Source organism: Equus caballus, chromosome 7 (assembly GCF_041296265.1).
Source record: "Equus caballus isolate H_3958 breed thoroughbred chromosome 7, TB-T2T, whole genome shotgun sequence".
Lineage (NCBI taxonomy): Eukaryota > Metazoa > Chordata > Mammalia > Perissodactyla > Equidae > Equus > Equus caballus.
Window position 1 is genome coordinate 242,584 of NC_091690.1, and position 16,038 is coordinate 258,621.

General features: G+C 66.3%; 1 protein-coding gene across 1 annotated transcript; it reads right to left on the reverse strand.

The window, feature by feature from the left end:
- Positions 1–454: 454 nt before the first annotated feature.
- On the reverse strand, positions 455–14,501 carry POLRMT (RNA polymerase mitochondrial). The gene is made up of 21 exons (XM_023644250.2): positions 14,347–14,501; positions 13,733–13,831; positions 10,805–11,412; positions 8,584–8,714; positions 8,261–8,453; positions 6,914–7,063; positions 6,488–6,652; positions 6,065–6,235; positions 5,568–5,792; positions 4,566–5,354; positions 4,031–4,153; positions 3,592–3,714; positions 3,165–3,344; positions 2,818–2,904; positions 2,621–2,734; positions 2,479–2,531; positions 2,285–2,383; positions 1,307–1,379; positions 1,002–1,093; positions 848–918; positions 455–561 (listed from the first exon to the last, which is right to left on the reverse strand). The coding sequence occupies exons 1-21, from the start codon at positions 14,432–14,434 to the stop codon at positions 512–514; spliced, it is 3,684 nt and encodes a 1,227-aa protein (XP_023500018.2). The 5' UTR covers positions 14,435–14,501; the 3' UTR covers positions 455–511.
- Between the last annotated feature and the right edge of the window lie 1,537 nt (positions 14,502–16,038).

Sequence of the window (16,038 nt, forward strand, 5' to 3'; positions counted from 1 at the left end):
GCGGCCGCCTCGCGGCGCGCGGGGCTCCCTTCACCTCGGTGCCTCAGTTCCCCAACTGTGAAGCGGGGCCGGCCCGGGGCAGGGGGCGCGGCCCCGCCCGAGGAGGACTCTGTTTTTTAAGTGCAATACTTGGCCCGCCGGCTCCCCGCTGCCCCATCGCGCTCACGCAATAACCGGCCGGCCCCGCCCCGAGCGGGCACGCAGCCGCGCCGGCACCGGCCGGGGTCCTGGCCGCGCCTGGGCGTGGGGGCGGCGCCGGGGGTCCCCGCCGGCGTGATGAATGTACTGACAGACGAGGCCGCAGCGACCCCCGCGCCCCCCGCGCCCACTAACCCCCACGCCCCCATTCCGCGCAATAAACGACAGCATTGGCGCCCAGCCTGCCCGCGTCTGATTGCTCGGGCGGCCCCAGGGGGGCAGGCGCCCCGGGTCCCCCAGAAGGCAGCGGCTCCCGTGGGTGGCGACAGAGCTTTATTTACACTGTGTCAGCGCGCAGCGGGGACGCCGGGCGTCAGCTGAAGAAGTAGGTGGAGCGCTTCACCTGCTCCAGGTTGAAGGGCCCTGCGGAGCGGAGAAGCGCCGTGGGCGGGGCCGGGGCAAGGGGAGGGGGTCCCAGGGGCGGAGAGGGAGCGTGGGCGGGGCCCGGAGGAGAGGCGGGGTCCCAGGGGCGGGGAGGGGCCCGGAGAGGCGGAGCGGAGAGGGACCGTAGGTGCGGCCTGGAAGGGGGCGGAGTCCCAGGAGTGGGGTAGAAGGAGGGGGGGCGGGGCGGGGCCCGGGGTGGGGAGGGACCGTGGGCCGGCCCCGGGGACACCCGCAATCAGGGCGCCCGCCCGGCCCGCGGCGGTACCTGTCTTGGGCACCGACAGCAGCGTGTCCAGCAGCCGGGAGACCCAGACGTTCTTGGAGGCTTTCGGGGACCTGAAGGAGAGCGCAGGGTGGGGGTGAGGCCGGGCGGGGCGGGGCGGGGTGGGGGTGGCCGCGCTGGGTGGCGCGGTCCTCACCTGGGGCCGGAGCAGAACCGCTTCACCAGGAACCTGGACAGGTCGTGCAGGATGGGCTGGCTGTGCAGACGGACGAACTGCTCGCGGCACACCTGGGGAGGGGGCGTCAGCAGCGGGGGCCAAGGCCGGGGGCGGGAGGGGTGGGAGAGGCTGGGCTCCAAGGTCAGGCGGGTCACCACCGGCTGCCCCACCGCCCAGGAGTGTGTGCCGGACGATGGCCAGACTAAGGTCCCACGTGGGGAGGGCCCGGGCCAAGGGGCGTCCGCTCTCACGGCGGGGGGCGGGGGGCGGGGGGCGGGCGGCACCTGGTTCATGACGGCGACGTCGGCCGCGTGCGTCCAGAAGCAGTCGTGCACAGACACGAAGGTCAGGCCCTTCCTGCAGCGGGTGCGGGCTCGGTCAGCGGCCGCCCCTCCACCCACAGTCTCCCCTGGGGGGCCCAGCTCCCCACCACCAGGCGGGGGGCTCCCGTGCAGCGCGCACAGGCTCCCCAGGCCCCCACCCCTGCGCGCTCCCCATCTGTCCCTCTGCCACGTGTCCCCTCCGCCCGGGGTGGAGTTCTCATCTGGGACGAACCCCTCTGCCCACCCCCCCCACTTGCCCAACTGAGTCCCAGCTCCCCGTAGGGCAGCTCTGCCGCCCCCACCCCGGGGCTCTGTCCCAGGAGCCCCGCCATCCACGGGAGGCAGACGGGGGCCTGGAGCCCGCCCCTGAGCCGCCCAGACACGACCCCCCAACCAGGGCTGACTTTCTAACAGCGTCTACACGCTGCCCATCACCTTGGGCTCGGCCACCTCTGAGGGCTCAGGAGGGACACGTGGACACCTCTGCCTGCCCGAGAGGCTGTGCATCTGTCAGGACAGTGTCTGAGCCCAGAACTAGCCACCCTGCACTGCCAGCACACACCTGGATGCGTGGAGCCCCCCGAGCCGGGGCCACAGGGCCCACCAAGGGCCAGTTCCACACTCAGAGTGACCCTTCCCTGCCTGCCCACCAGCCGCTTCCCCCTCCCCCACACCTCGCTGCCTCAGGGCCTCTGCACGTGCTTGCAGTCCTCTTGTGGGCACCAGGTCCCTCAGGGCCACACGGTGGGGGTCCTTGCCTGTTGTAGGCCTCTGCCTGGGCCCCCTGACCTCGTCCCTCACTGACACAGCACCTATCTGCGAGGCTGGCCTCACATCCTGTCCCCCACCATGTGGGTCCCTGCTGTGTCCCTAACCTGTGGTTAACATGTGAGGGGGAGCGCGCCCAGCCTGCAGGGCCGGTCACGAAGCAGGGCCCACCTGTAGCAGTGCAGGGCCGTGAGCATCATGTGCGAGGAGTCCAGCGAGTGGATGAAGTTGGGCGGGAAGCCATTCTTCTGCTTCAGCGTGTTGGGCTTCCTGGGGGGCGGGGGACTCAGGTGCCTCTCCCGGGCCCCGGCGCCCCCCGTCCTCGCCAGACGCCCTCCCCTGGCCCCAGCGCCACCCGTACTCACTGGCTGGTGTCCCCGCTGCTGCTGAACGTGAGGCTCTGGAGGCCGCCGTTGATCTGTGGGGTTGGGGTTGGGGTGGGAAGGCAGGGGCGTGAGTCCTGCCCTGAGGCTGGGGGGGTAGGGGCAGCGGGGTGGGGGCACCTACCAGGATCTTGGAGTCATGGTGGTAGGGCTGGATGATGGGGATGCCCAGGGGCGTGACCCACTCCACGGCCGAGCCCGTGTGGGCGATGAGCCGGGCGCTCTCCGTCAGCCAGCGCTGCGGGAAGGGGCACGGGCTCAGGGCACGGCCAGTGCGGGGGGCCCGCGGGGGACCCAGACCCGTCGGGGACAGGGGCGCACCTGGATGGCCCGGGTGCCCGAGAACATCTCCTGGAGGCTGAGGAACACCTGCCGCACGAGGTAGTGAGACGCCTCCCAGACGAACTCCTGCGGGGACGCGGGTGAGCAGGTGGGGCTCCCTCCACACCCGTCCCGCGGCCCAGCACGAGACCCTCCCGGAGCACTGAAGCCCACGCCCCTGTTTTCCAGATGGAGAAACTGAGGCGGCGGCCCAAGGGTCGCTCTGGGGGCCCGTGGTGGGGGGAGACGAGCCCCTTCCTCAGAGCGGCCCAGTGGCCACCGTTCCGGGAATGGCAGCGGCCTTCGGGGTGAACAGTCCTGCTACTGACGCCCGCGACGCTGCGCACCTGGGGGAAGTCGCTGAGCTCCCGCAGCCGCTTCTCGATCTGCAGGCGGCCCCCGTAGCGGGTGACCCCGTAGACCACGGTCATCACCGTCTGCTTCACCACCTTGCGGCTGATGAAGCCCTCCAGCACCTGGGCCACCCGCACGCCCTGCTCAGCGTCCTGCCTGCGGAACACCTCCACCTGGGCGGGCGCAAGGTCGCGGGGTCAGAGGGCGGGGCGCACACACCCTCCGCCTGCCGTCCCTCCCTGCCCCCCACGAGGCCCCCTCTCCCCATGGCCCTTGCTGCTGCCTGACACCTCCCCAGGCAGCCGGCCCAGACCACCCAGTCACATCATGCATGATGGCTGGAGGCCGTGGCTGGGGGTCTGCAATGCCCAGGTGTCTGCAGGACAGAGACCCCAGGGGGCTGGGGGCCGTGGTGCCCACCTGCGCGGCCACCCCACTGTACACGTCCTGCGGCAGGTCCGAGGGCACAAGGTTGACGGAGGCAGCCCCCACGCTGTCCCGGCCCAGGGCGGCGTAGTGCTGCAGGCCGTTACAGGAGCCGTCCTGGGGCGAGGGAGCAGTGAGGGTCCGGGCAGGGCCGACAGGAGCGTCCGCGGGCAGCGAGCCCAGCTCCCTGCCTCCCCAGCTCTCGGCTCACGTTGCCAGCTCACTAGACCCCAACGCTGAGAGAGTTACCCCACACGAAGGGGAAACCGAGGCACAGAGACACAAACGGAAGTGCCCGCACAAAGCCGCCTGCAAGGCCAGCTGGTCCTGCGGGGGCTGGCCCCCACACTGTCCTGCGGAACCTCGGACCGGAGACACCCCAGTCAAGCCCCCCGTGGGCCAGACACACAGCACCCTGGGTCCCCCAGCTCACCTGGTGAACCGGGAAGTGGGAGACATGGGCGGCGGGGTCTGGGGAGCGCGAGGCCCGAGCGATCTCCATGCAGCAGGCCAGGGCCTGCCAGGGCTCGTCCGCCTCCATCCACCACTTCCGGCCCTGCGGGAGGGCGGTCAGGTGGGCTCAGAGCAGCCGGGTGGGGGCGCTTCCTGGACATGGAGGGGAGCTGGGCCGGCCCAGACGCCATAAGGACACAGGGAGGTGGGGACAGAGCCCCCAGGACAGCGAGAGGAGGACGGGAGCCAAGGAGCAGGAGGGAGACATGGGAGCAGCCAAGGGGACGGGGAGGGGCCTGGAGGAGGGCTGCCCTGGAGCGGGAGGAGCAAAACCAGAAAAAGGACGGCGCCGCGACTCTGTCCTAAGAGAAGACAGCAGGAGCCGCGGTGCTGACTTTCCTAGGGGGACGCCTGGAGGACGTCCGAGGGGGGCCGAGGTGGCTGGAGCCGAGGGAGGAACAGGCCTGCAGAGAGACGGGGAGACAGAAGGGCCCGGCCGCCACCCCCGCCCCTACCGTCATGGGCCTGTCGGCCGAGTCCAGGATGTCCTCCATCACCTCGTCCGCGAAGGCCAGGCGCGCCCGCAGCGACTCGCGCTTCTTGAGCCCCGTGAGGTTGACCAGGTGGATCTTGAGCCAGTCGAGGCCGTGGGGGCCGAGCGGGCGGCCCTGGGCAAACTCCAGCAGGGCGCGCGCCAGGTCGCTGCCCAGGTGGTTGAAGTGGGGCGGGCAGGGGTAGGTGCGGCCGCGGAAGTCCATGTTGTGCGGCAGCCAGAAGACGCGGTGCCGCAGGTGCTGGGCCAGCGAGAGGCGGTAAAGTGCGTCGGCCCGCAGGCTTTGCATCTCGCGGGCCACTTTCAGGCAGCGGGCCAGCTCCCGCCGCAGCTCGGCCTTGCGGGCGGGTGGGGTGTCTGGTGGGAGGCGGCCCCAAGGGGCCCGGGGTGCCTCAGAGGGTGGGGCAGGCACACCCAGGCGGGGACAGCCCTTGGCGGTGAAGAGCTCCAGCACCAGGTCCAGCACGCGCCCGTTGACGCGCCAGGCGCAGTTGCCCAGCTGGGTGAGGGCGTCCAGGGCGCCGTGCAGCTCGGCGGGCGGGCAGCGCTCCAGCAGGCGCTGGTGCTGCATGGTCCCCTCCACCGAGCGCATCAGCTTGGTTGGGCTCAGCAGGAAGGCGCCTGAGTGTGGCGACGTCCAGGGCAGTGGCGGGCACAGCATGGGCACCTCGGCGGCCTCGAAGGTCAGCGTGCGCTCTGCCGCAGCCGCCAGCAGCTGCGTGAAGGCCGGGTGCGGCTTCAGGATGCCAATCTAGGGGCGGCAGGCAGGGACCAGTCAGGGGGACTGCCGCCCCAAAGGCACGTGGCGGGCGGGGGCCCCCAGGATCTCCCCCAGACGCCCTGACCCTGAGGCTGGGCCCGTGACCCCAGCAGGATTTCCACAGGACCCAGCTGTGACCCAGGGGTCCCCACACCACCAGAGCCCCCTCCCCCCAGCAGCAGAGGAAGTGCCCACAGCACCCACCTGGCGGAAGCTGCGGAAGGAGTACACATGGTAGAGCACGGGGATGAGCTTGGGAGGCCCCTGGGGCGCGGCGAGGCTGCTGGGCATGCGCACAGCCCCCACCAGCAGCTCAGCCAGCTGCTTGCCCAGCTGCACCAGCACCGGCAACGGCCAGGGCTGCTCGTGGGGGGCCTCGGGCGCCCCCAGCGCTTCCCAGTGTTGCCGCGGCAGGCAGGGCTCCGCCACCTGTGGGGGCAGGGCGGGTCAGGGGCTGGGCGCGGGCTGTGCGCACCGCCACCCCCCCGTGGGAGACTACTATCCCGGAGTTACAGATGAGGAAACTGAGGCTGCGGGTGGCAGAAAGTGGCTGGGCTGCAGGTCAGATCCGGCTGCCCTGGGGATGCAGGGGAAAGGAGATGTGCCCTCAGCTTCCCCACCTGGAAACTCACCTGGCACCCCAGGCCTGGGAGGCAGCCCCCCACCCTGCCCTGCACCCTGCCCCCATCCAGGGGCCTCACCTGGGCGTCGGAGGCCAACAGGTGCAGGTACTGGGAGTAGCGCTTTTCCAGCTCCCGCACCTGGTTGCTGAGCAGCTTCCTCTGCACGATGTGCCGGTTGAAGGCGCGCAGACCCAGCTGCTGCGCCAGCCAGAGGAGCGACTCACCCTGCGGGGGCAGCGCCTGCAGGGTCTGGGGGGCAGGGCCGTGAGCCCCTGCCCGGGCCCCGCCCCCCTGAGCGCCCCGCCCACCACCCGGGGCCCCGCCCCCCGAGCGCCCCCGCCCACCACCCGGGCCCCGCCCCCCCGAGCGCCCCGCCCACCACCCGGGCCCGCCCCCCCGAGCGCCCCGCCCCCACCCGGGCCCCGCCCCCCGAGCGCCCCGCCCGTCACCCGGCCCCGCCCCCCGAGCGCCCCGCCCACCACTCGGCCCCGCCCCGCCCACCTGCAGCAGCAGCCGCGCGAACTCGCGCTCGCCCAGCAGGCACAGGTAGGGCAGCAGCGTGGGGCGGCCGTCGCGGGCGGCCTGGGCCTCGCTGGCCTTGGTCTCCTGCAGCGCCCGGCACAGCGCCGCCTCCCACCGGGCGCGCAGCCCCTTCAGGGTCTTCCGCTGCGGGGGCGGGGACAGGGGATGGACGCGGGTCACCACCGCGCCTGTCAGCCCGCAGCACGCGAGCCGCCCGACATGAGGGCGGGACCCCGGGCTCACAGGACCCCACCGGGGCCGCGCTAGGAGCGGCCAGGCCGGGAAGGGGTCTCGGGACCCAGCGGGCGCTGACCACGCTCGCAGGCGGCGCCGGGTGCGCACACGGCCGCCCTGGCCCAGCGCGGGGAGGGAAGGGGGTCGGCTGCGGGGCCACCAGCCCCTTACCGCGCGCAGGACCTCCGGGGTCAGCCGCGGGGCCTTCTCCACCGACTCCACGGTGACGGTGGTGGCCATCTCCACGCGGAGCTGCTGCTGGAAGAGACCCTCCAGCTTCTTCTGGGGCAGGTGCAACCTCGGGTAGGACACGGGCCGGTCCTGCGGGGGCACAGGCGGGCGGTGAGGGCCCGGGCTCCTCACAGGGACACTCGTCCACACCAGAGGTCGGGAAGAGCAGCTGCCCACCCTGAGCTTCCCGGGACCCCCACCCCCCGCCTGGCAGAGTCACATCCGTTTCTCCGGCTCCTGTATCCTCTGTCTCTGACGTCAGGGAGAAAGCAGGGGGCAGAGGCATGTGAAATAGCTGCGCAGGTTTAAAAGAACAAAGCATTTCCCCCCTCGCTCGGTGGAGCGGGAGACAGTCCAAGGACCTGGATGCTGCCCTTTTCTGTCTAAATTTAGAACAGGTGACCCGTCCAAAAGCAGATAAATTAAAAATAGCCAAACCCAACACACTGAGAATCAAAAATATACATCCACACAGACTCATGACTTGTGTCCACAGGAGCATGATTCATAACGGCCAAAAAGTAGACACAACCCGAGTGTCCACCGACAGCTGCATGGACAAAGGGTACGTGTCCACCCACATGCTGGAGCACGACACAGCTGTGAAGAGGAGCGAGGCCCTGACACGGCTGCACGTGGACGGACCTGAACACACAACGCTCAGGGAGAGAAGCAGACACAGAAGGACACACGGCGTGTGACCCCATGGACATGAAACGTCCAGAACAGGCAGATCCACAGACAGAGAGCGGGCTCGTGGGGGCCAGGGGCTGGGGAGGGTGGGGGTGATGCTGACAGGACAGGATTGCTTTTGGGGTGATGGGATGTTCTGACTATACTAAGTGAATATACTAAAAAACACTGAATTGTACTTTAAAACGTGAACTGGATGGGAGGCGAATCATATCCCAATAAAAACAAAACCCAACACGTGGGGTGGCTCCGCCCCCCCTCCCCATCCCCTCTGCCCTGGGACGAGGTGCTGGGGTCCCGCCCGAGGCTGCCCAGCCTGCGGAGGTCACACCGCCTCTGCCTACAGCCAAGGTTCTGGGTAGGAAACGACAGCATGGCCGTGACACCCGAGGTGCAAGTGGCGGCCTCTCCTCCTGGCCCCCTCCAGCTTCACCCTCCGGGCCGGGCCCTGTGGGACCAGGCTTGCCAACGCTGTGGCTTTTTCAGCCTCCAAGGAGCAGGGAGGGCTCCTCGAGGAGAAGTACAGGGAGACCCTGTGGGGATGGGGCAGCCTGGCTCACCCCCAGGCACAGGACCCCCGCAGGCTGGGCTCACCTTGGCGTAGATCTCCCTGAGCAGTGGTGAGCTGCTGACCGGGGGCGGGGGCTGGGGCCGCGGCGGAGGGCTGAAGCCGGGCCTGGCCTTGCGCACGGCCCTCAGGAGCACGCCCTGATCCTCCTTGCACAGCGGTGAGCCCACGAAGAGCTCCTGCAGCTGCAGGCCGTCCTGGGCCATCTGCTCTAGACACCTGCGGGCACAGGGGGGAGTGGCAGCCCACCTGGGGGATGGGGCGGCCCGACCCCCTGCAGGTCTGGGCACCAGCCGGCCATCGGGGCCGCAGGGGTCCCGGCCCCCTGACATGTCACTGTGCCACCCACCTCTGGATGGTACCGGCGTCCTGGTCCAGTCGCCCCATGCACTGCAGGGCGGCCGCGTAGGACAGTAGGTCCGGGGCAAGGCCGGCGTCCTTCACCATGAAGAAGACGTAAACCAGCTCTTTGAAGCAGCCCTGGGGAGACCAAGCCAGGTGAGGGGGTGGCCCGGCCTGCCCCCCAGACCGCTCTCCGCAGCCATCGAATGCAGCGGGAGAGGACCACCAGCCGGGGACAGACGGTCCACCTGATGTTTCAAGGTTTAGGTTCGGGGGTCAGTGTTGATATTTTTTGGCTTTGTGGATCTGAATGTGCACAATTTCGGGGTGTAAAGGGGGCGTCCTGTTTCAGAGGACTGCGTGCGCGTTCTGCCTCGGTCCCACACTTCTCCCATTGCCTGCTTCACGACAGCAGGCACCTGTTTCCTCAGGTGCGAGCCGTCACTGACCCCCGACCTGCCTCCCCTCCCCGCACAGGCATTTTGGCATCCGTGTCCCTCTGGGCGCGGCCTTGGCTGCCCCTGTGACGGTGGCACGTCGTTCTCATCTCCAAGTGTTTGCACGTCTCCCACGAGCTCTGTGACCCACAGGTGGGTGAGGACAGCTGTCACAGACCCTCCGCAGGGGAGGACGTCCCCACACCTCCTCCACGGTCCCACGGCCCTCGCTCCACACTTGCCATCACCGGAGGCGACAAGGTGCCTGCAAGCTAGGCTTTGAGGTGCTCGTCAGAATGACCCTGGATGGGCCGCCCATTCAGCAGTCACCGCCATGCCCGTTGTTTGGTGTAAACGTGAACTGAATACTCAGTTCTGCACGTGTGTGGTGGCTACATGGGGCCGGTGCCAGCAAAGGCTGAATGGAGCCCCAAACTCGAGTCCACCCAGAACCTCAGAAACAGGGTCTTCGCAGGTTAATCTTCTAAGACGAGGTCACCTGGGTTAAAGTGTCTCCCAAGGTGGCTAGGTGACGATGGAGGCAAGGACCAAAGCGAGGCGGCCACAGCCAGGGATGCCAGAGCCCCCAAGGCTGGACAAGGCAGGAGGGCCCCTGGCGGGAGCCCTGGGAACCCAGCCCTCCCACACCCTGACCTCGGACGTCTGGCCTCGGGGACTGAAAGAGAATGAACTTCTGTCCTTCTCAGCCACCAGGCTGTGGTGCCAGGAAGCTCGCCCATGGGCGTCACAGCACGCCCGGCCCTGAGAGGCTCTCTGCCGGGGACTCTGAGGGCTTGTGACCTTGGGAGGGAGCACACGACCCCTTCGTCTCCACGGACTCCCTGGCTTGAATACGCTTCCCACAGGGATGAACGCCGGCAGGAAACCACCTGTGCCGGTCGCCCGTGGAGACCTCGGGCATCTCCATGTCTCGCCACGGTGACACAGATGGGAAGGGTCAGCAGCCACGGGGCTGCTCCCGGGCCTTGTCGTTATTGGATCAGAAGAGCACGTCCACCCTCTGCTGCGATTCTCTTGGCACCTGAGTTTTCACGTAACCGCTTCCTTCATCCACCTGAGTATCGCCAGCTTTTCCTGCTGTTCTTCACGTTAGGGCTGTAGATCCTCGGGGAGAGAGGGTGTCGGGGAATGTCCTTCCCTCACAAGGGCACGTAAACAACACTGTCCTCAACAACCACGGGTCAGAGAGGAAATCGCAGAACTTTCCTAACACTTGGAGATGAAGAGAACGGAAAGTCACAGGATGCAGCTAATGCAGCGCCCAAAGGGAAATTCGTAGCCATGAACGCCTGTGTCCAAAAAAGGGGATCTTGAAGTAACCTAACTGTCTATCTTAGGAAACTAGGAAAAAGAACCCAACTAAACCAAAAGCATCCAAGTCACTATCCTGAGCAGGGTCTGCAGGCCGCCTGGACGCCAAGGGCACCCCGGGCACCAGATGGGAGCGCTGGTCGAGCAGACCAGGAGGAAATGCACCAAAACGTTAGTGGAATTTCTTCCTTCTTTTCTGGGCATTTTCAAATTTTCCTTTGATGACCACACATGATTTATATTTGACAAACCTGAAAGAATTGTTGAAACGATAACAAACAAAGGGCTTGGACTTTGGGGCTAAAAGACAAAGATCTGAATCTAAGTGCTACTGTTGCTAGCTGGGAGCCGCAGGCAAGTCCTGCCGTCTCTGGTCTCAGCTCCCACCTCTAACGGGCAGGGTGGGCACGCTGCAGCGACACCCTCCTCCTCGGGGGGGCCGGGCCAGGCGCCACTCACCTTGCGAGCCCAGCCGAGCATGACGGTGTTGTACATGGCGAGCGTGAGCAGCCGCTGCTGCCGGGACCTGCTGTGCTGGACGACCAGCACGTGGTGGGCGAGCGGCAGGTGGCCAGTGAACAGGCAGCACTCGAGGAAGGCCAGGAGCCTCTGCCGCTGGCTCTCCAGCCGCGCCCCGGCCGCCCTGTCCGCTGGGGCCTGCTCCGCCTCGCAGCCCAGCCTCCGCGGGGCCTCCTGCAGCAGCTGCGCCAGTGGCTCCTCCCAGGGGCTGCGGGGGCCGCCCTGCTCCCAGCGCTGCAGGCTCTTGGCCAGCTGTCCGTTCAGCAGGCGGGGCTCCACCCGCAGCTGCTGCTCGCGCGCCAGCTTCCGGGCCTGCTCCTCCAGCTTCGCCTCCAGCCGCTGCCGGCGCTTCTGCATCGTCCACTTCTCCTTGTCCAGCTTCTCCGCCCAGCGGCCGCTGAGTCCCGGAGCGGCCCCCGTGGCCCCTGGCTGCGCCTTCCTGGGGGGCTGGAAGCCGCCAGCCTCCGGGAGCCGAGCCACGTCCACCCTCTTCACCGTCACCTCCGACACACACTCGGCCTGCAGCTGCCGCACCCGCGCCTCGAGCACTGTGGGGACAAAGGGCGAGGACGTCAGGGGACCCCACTCCAGCACCGGTCTCACCAGACCCCTGAGGTGAGGGGTGCTGTGTCGCCTGGTCTTGGCGCCTCGGTTCTACATGTTGCTGACAACACCCAAACGTCATGGATTTTCAGGCGGGCACAACCCCTGCCCCAACCAGCCCTCTCCCCCAAAACCCTCCAGTGAACGTCCCAGACAGGCGCCTCGTGTCCCCAAACTGCTGCTCCGCGTGCTCCCCAGTCACTGGCAGCTCTGCCCTTCCAGGTGCTCAGCCAAGAACCCAGGGTCGTCCACACTCTCTCCCTCCACGTCTAATCCCTCAGCCCATCCTCAGGGCTCAGCTGGCAGATCCATCCAGGTACCCAGACACCTCCCTGTGCTCACATTCTCCACTCTCCTCCTTGCTCACTCCACTCCAGCCATAATGACCTCAGGGCCTTTGCATGTGCTGTTTCCACTGCCTGGAAGGCACTAACCAGACAATCCACAGTCCCTATAACACCCAACGATCCACAGCCCACCCCCCTCAACACCCACAGCCTGGCCCCTCCTCTCTACAGCCCACGGCCTGGCCCCGCTCTGCTCTTCCCGAGCACGACCAGCAGCAGGTCAGTCACCTCGCCATCTGTGGCTTCCTTTCTACAGTCATCATAACACCGAGCCAGCCAACACCCACCAGTGCTCCTGGGGACACACGGCCCCGCCAGCCCCTCAGCACATCCCCACCGACTGATCTACTCAACCTCGTGTGACGTGCGCTTCTGCTCCAGACGCCTTATTTCATACACTTGTCGGTCATCCCACTGAGCTCACAGCCCATAGCCCTGAGCCTCCCACAAGGGGGAAGCTCCTCTCACACTCGGGTTCCCTCCAAGGGGCCCTCGCAGCCTCCTTGTGCTCAGAACACTGGGTGGCGCCTCCTGGCTACACCTGGGGGCCGTTTTAAACAGCAATTTGCCCACAAAAAGCACAAGAACACAGAAATGGGCACAGAATCTGCCCCAGAAAGGATGCTTGTCCACAGACAGCCGAGCACCAGCCAGGCACCGGGAAGCTCCAAGTCCTGCTGCTCTGTGCACGTCCACAAAGGACCTCGCCAGTGCTGACTGTGGGGTTACGGATAAACTGGCAGGTGACTCTGCAAACAGAGGACGCGCATAACGAGGACCAGCCATGTCTGTCTCCTGCCCACACCCCTCACTGGGACATCAGCCAAGAGAGAAGGGGTGGCCTCATGCCCGGCTCAGGGCTGGCAGCCAGCAGGGGCGCAGGGAAGATCTGCTGAAACAGAGCAAGAAGGCAGGCATGAATGTGGCCCTCAGAGCAGGCCAAAACGCAGCAGATGCTTCTAGAATGCACGCGACAGACTCTCAGGCTGGAACGTGCGGAGGAGGGAACGAGGCCACCGTGGGAGGGAGTGGGGACATGGGCGTAGCTCTCCTCCCTGAGGCAGCAACATCTGAGCTAACCTGCGAGAACAGAATGCCTCAGCCCTGCAGGGACCTGCAGACAAGCAGGTGCAAAGGCCCTGAGGTGGCTTCAGATCCTCCTGGCAGAGGCCATGGGAGTCTGTGGCCCTCTGTCGGGGGAGCTGGAGTTCATTCTGCATGAGAGGAAACAGTTGGAAGGCTCTGGGCTGGCGAGTGCTGTGACGACGTGATTTAGGTTTCCAGAACCTTCCTCGGGTTGAATGATCTATCTGGGCTTTGCTTTAGAATAATTAGGTAGATAAAGAATGAAGAAAGGGTGCTGGTGAAGCTGGCGGCTCTTGTGTTTATTTCTGTACAAACGGGATTTTCTGAAATAAAGCTTTTCTTTTCAACAGCTCCCCTACCCCACCCCCGGCTGCTGGACACGCACTGGACATCCGGCAGGAAGGGAAGGGGAGATGCTGGACATTGTCCGGGAGGAAGAGGTCACAGTGAGGAAGGACAGACACCCCCACCTCCCTCCAGAGGCCACCGGGACTGGGCTATCCTTCCAGGTCACAGAGACCCGACCCCAGAGAGCCGAGCAGGGCGCAGGCGGGTCAGCTCAGGGTTCGAAGCCCGGCTCTGCACCAGCAGTTGCCTGTGGCCCGGGGCGAACCTCTCCAGCCGAAATTCGGGGCCTCGACTGTCTCGTCTGGAAAGTGAGAGCCCCCGGCGGGTCTAGGGGGTGCTTGGGATGTCATCAGAAAGGTTGGGACCGTGGTCACCAAGCCCATCTTACAGACTGACATCCCTCCTCACGGGGTGGTGGCGAGGAGCCCGGGAGGTGACCCGGCGGCCCGGGGCGGGCGAGAGGGAGGAAGGGGTCCCGGCTCACCCTCCAGCAGCTCGGCGTGGCCCCAGTCCTTCCCGCGGTCCTGCTCACAAGGGCTGGCCGACGAGCTCCTTCGGCGGCCCCACACGCCCCCCAGGGCCCCTGCAGGAGACAAGCGAGGCTGAAGGGGGTCTGGCGTCTCGGGGGCTGGGGGTCCTCATATGGACAGAAATTGCAGCATCGGGGAAAGGGGCCCTAAACCCGTGGAAACTGTCAGTGGTTTCGGGTCTCTTAGTGGAAGGAAACTAAGAGGTCAAAGGTGAAGGGGTCCCCACGAGCTAAGAAAAGTGGGGCGTGGGATCGAGAGTAAAGAGTTCCTCGAACTAAAGGTACAGAGAGTTCAAAGGCCAAGAGCCCCAAACCCCAAACACGGGGTCAGGGGGCTCCAAGAGAAACCGAGAGTCAAAGGTCAAAGTGCCCTGCCGACTTCCGGCAGGACAGCGGGCCAAGAGCGAGTGAACGCGGGATCCCGTCAGTGGGCTTCCCAGGACCCCACAGGGCAAAGGGCAAAGGTCGGGGTGGCTGGATCCTGGGGGCCGAGAAGCCAAAGGTCAAGGCCGCGAGCGGAGGGCGTGGGCAGAGGCCGCGGCGTCGTCCCCAGGCCTCCCCCACGTTACCTTCCTCGGCCAGGAGGCCGGGGTGGCCCGCCGGCCACAGGGCCCGTCCGAGCCCGGCCGCGCCGCGGCCCCAGCGCAGGGCCGACATCGCCCCGCACGCGGACCCGCCGGCTGCCCGCACCGCGCCTGCGCCGCCCGCGCCTGCCGGGAGTTGTAGTTCCGCGGCCTACGGCGGCTGCGAAGGGACCGTGAGACCGGAAGGGCGCCGCCGGAACCACAACTCCCAGCGGGCAGCGGGGCCTCCGAGGCGCGAGGGCATGCGCCGACGGAGCCCTCTGATTGGCTCTTCTCTCTGTCAAGGCGGGGCGGGACAGAGCTGTTGCTAGGGCAACGCGGGGAGATTCTAAGCCGTCTTTGGGAGGACCCGGAACCCGGATTCCTTTTTCTCCCCTAAGGAATAGTCGCCTAATAATTAGGACAGCGTTCTGCAATTTATAGATTCCTGTTCGCGATCTTCATTGATCCGACGACAACTTTGGGGCGAGAACTATTATTATCCCCAGTTGATTGTGGAAGAAGCCGAGGCTCAGAGAGGTCAATCAAGTTGCCCAAAGACACACAGTATGAACATTAGCGAGACTGGAATGAAAGCCAAGATCTGTGACTCCCAGACAGATGTCTTTAGGATATTTCCCTGGACATTTCCCTGCCCCACTCTTCTGGCCTGAATCTACCCGCTAGTTCCCAAGCTCCCAGGGACGGGGCACAGTGGGGCAGGAGGAGTAGACCAACCTATTAAATTGAGATGATGACACATGGAATCATCCCTGGGGCTTCCCAGGCCCCGCCTCCGGGGTGATCCCACTCAAGAGCACACAGGGGCAGAGGTTTAGAATCAGACCTGGAAGCCAAGCCCACCTATGGTTCAGTCGGGGAAACTGAGGCTGGGGGAGGGGAGCACTTGATCTGGAATCAGCTAGCATGTGAAGGATGAGAATAAGAATATCTGGGGTAACTGCGTTCCAGGCGGAGGTCAGAGCAGGTGCAAAGGCCCTGAGGCAGGACCTTGAGCAGAGTCGAGGTGGGGAGAGGAAGCAGAGACAACCACGGCAGGCCTTAGGGGCCTGGGCTCAAGTAGCCACCGGTCCCCAGATGCCAGGGCTTCGGTTTTTCCAGAGTGGAGGCGGGACCTGTGCTCCGGAAGAGCCAGAACCACCCCCACCCCCCGGGCAGGCCTCCTGACAGCACATTCCAGACGCAGCTGCCCACGCGGCCTGAGCACCGTGATGCGACCGGCTGGGAATGTCTTCCGCAGGCTGCAGCGTCCTCTCGAACGTGCCCCAGCCCACCCATGTGCCCGGGGGGCCATGACCTCAGTCCTGACTCACACCTGGGGTTGCCTTCCTGGCCCCGGGGGGCTGAATCAGCCGGGCTGATTGCCCAGGACAGAGGGACGCCCCCTCGCGTGCAGCAGACCCGCAGGGCCAGGAACCCGGGCCGCAAGCCAAGACTCGCGACTTCTCTCTCCTCTCCTCCTGCCTTGGTTTCCTCTCGTCTTCAGTGGGACGTCAGAACGTCCCCAAGAGCTGGGGTCCCGGGTCTCGGTGGTGAGAAAGCTACTCTTTCAGTTCCCGCTCAGACACGGGGGGGGCTCCCTCTGTGGCCCCTGCACTGACTCCCATCTCGGCTGCCGGGCTGTGACCTGAGAGGCCGTCACGTCGTCGTCTTCTCATCCTATTTCCTTTCACGGCT

Coding starts and splice junctions, on each gene's coding strand:
- POLRMT (XM_023644250.2), bottom strand. CDS start 14,434: ATGTCGGCCCTGCGCTGGGGCCGCGGCGCGGCCGGGCTCGGACGGGCC. Junction 7,064..8,260: donor TCAGGGAGATCTACGCCAAG/GTGAGCCCAGCC, acceptor GTGCCCCCGCAG/GACCGGCCCGTGTCCTACCC. Junction 6,236..6,487: donor TCGCGCGGCTGCTGCTGCAG/GTGGGCGGGGCG, acceptor CCTGCCCCCCAG/ACCCTGCAGGCGCTGCCCCC.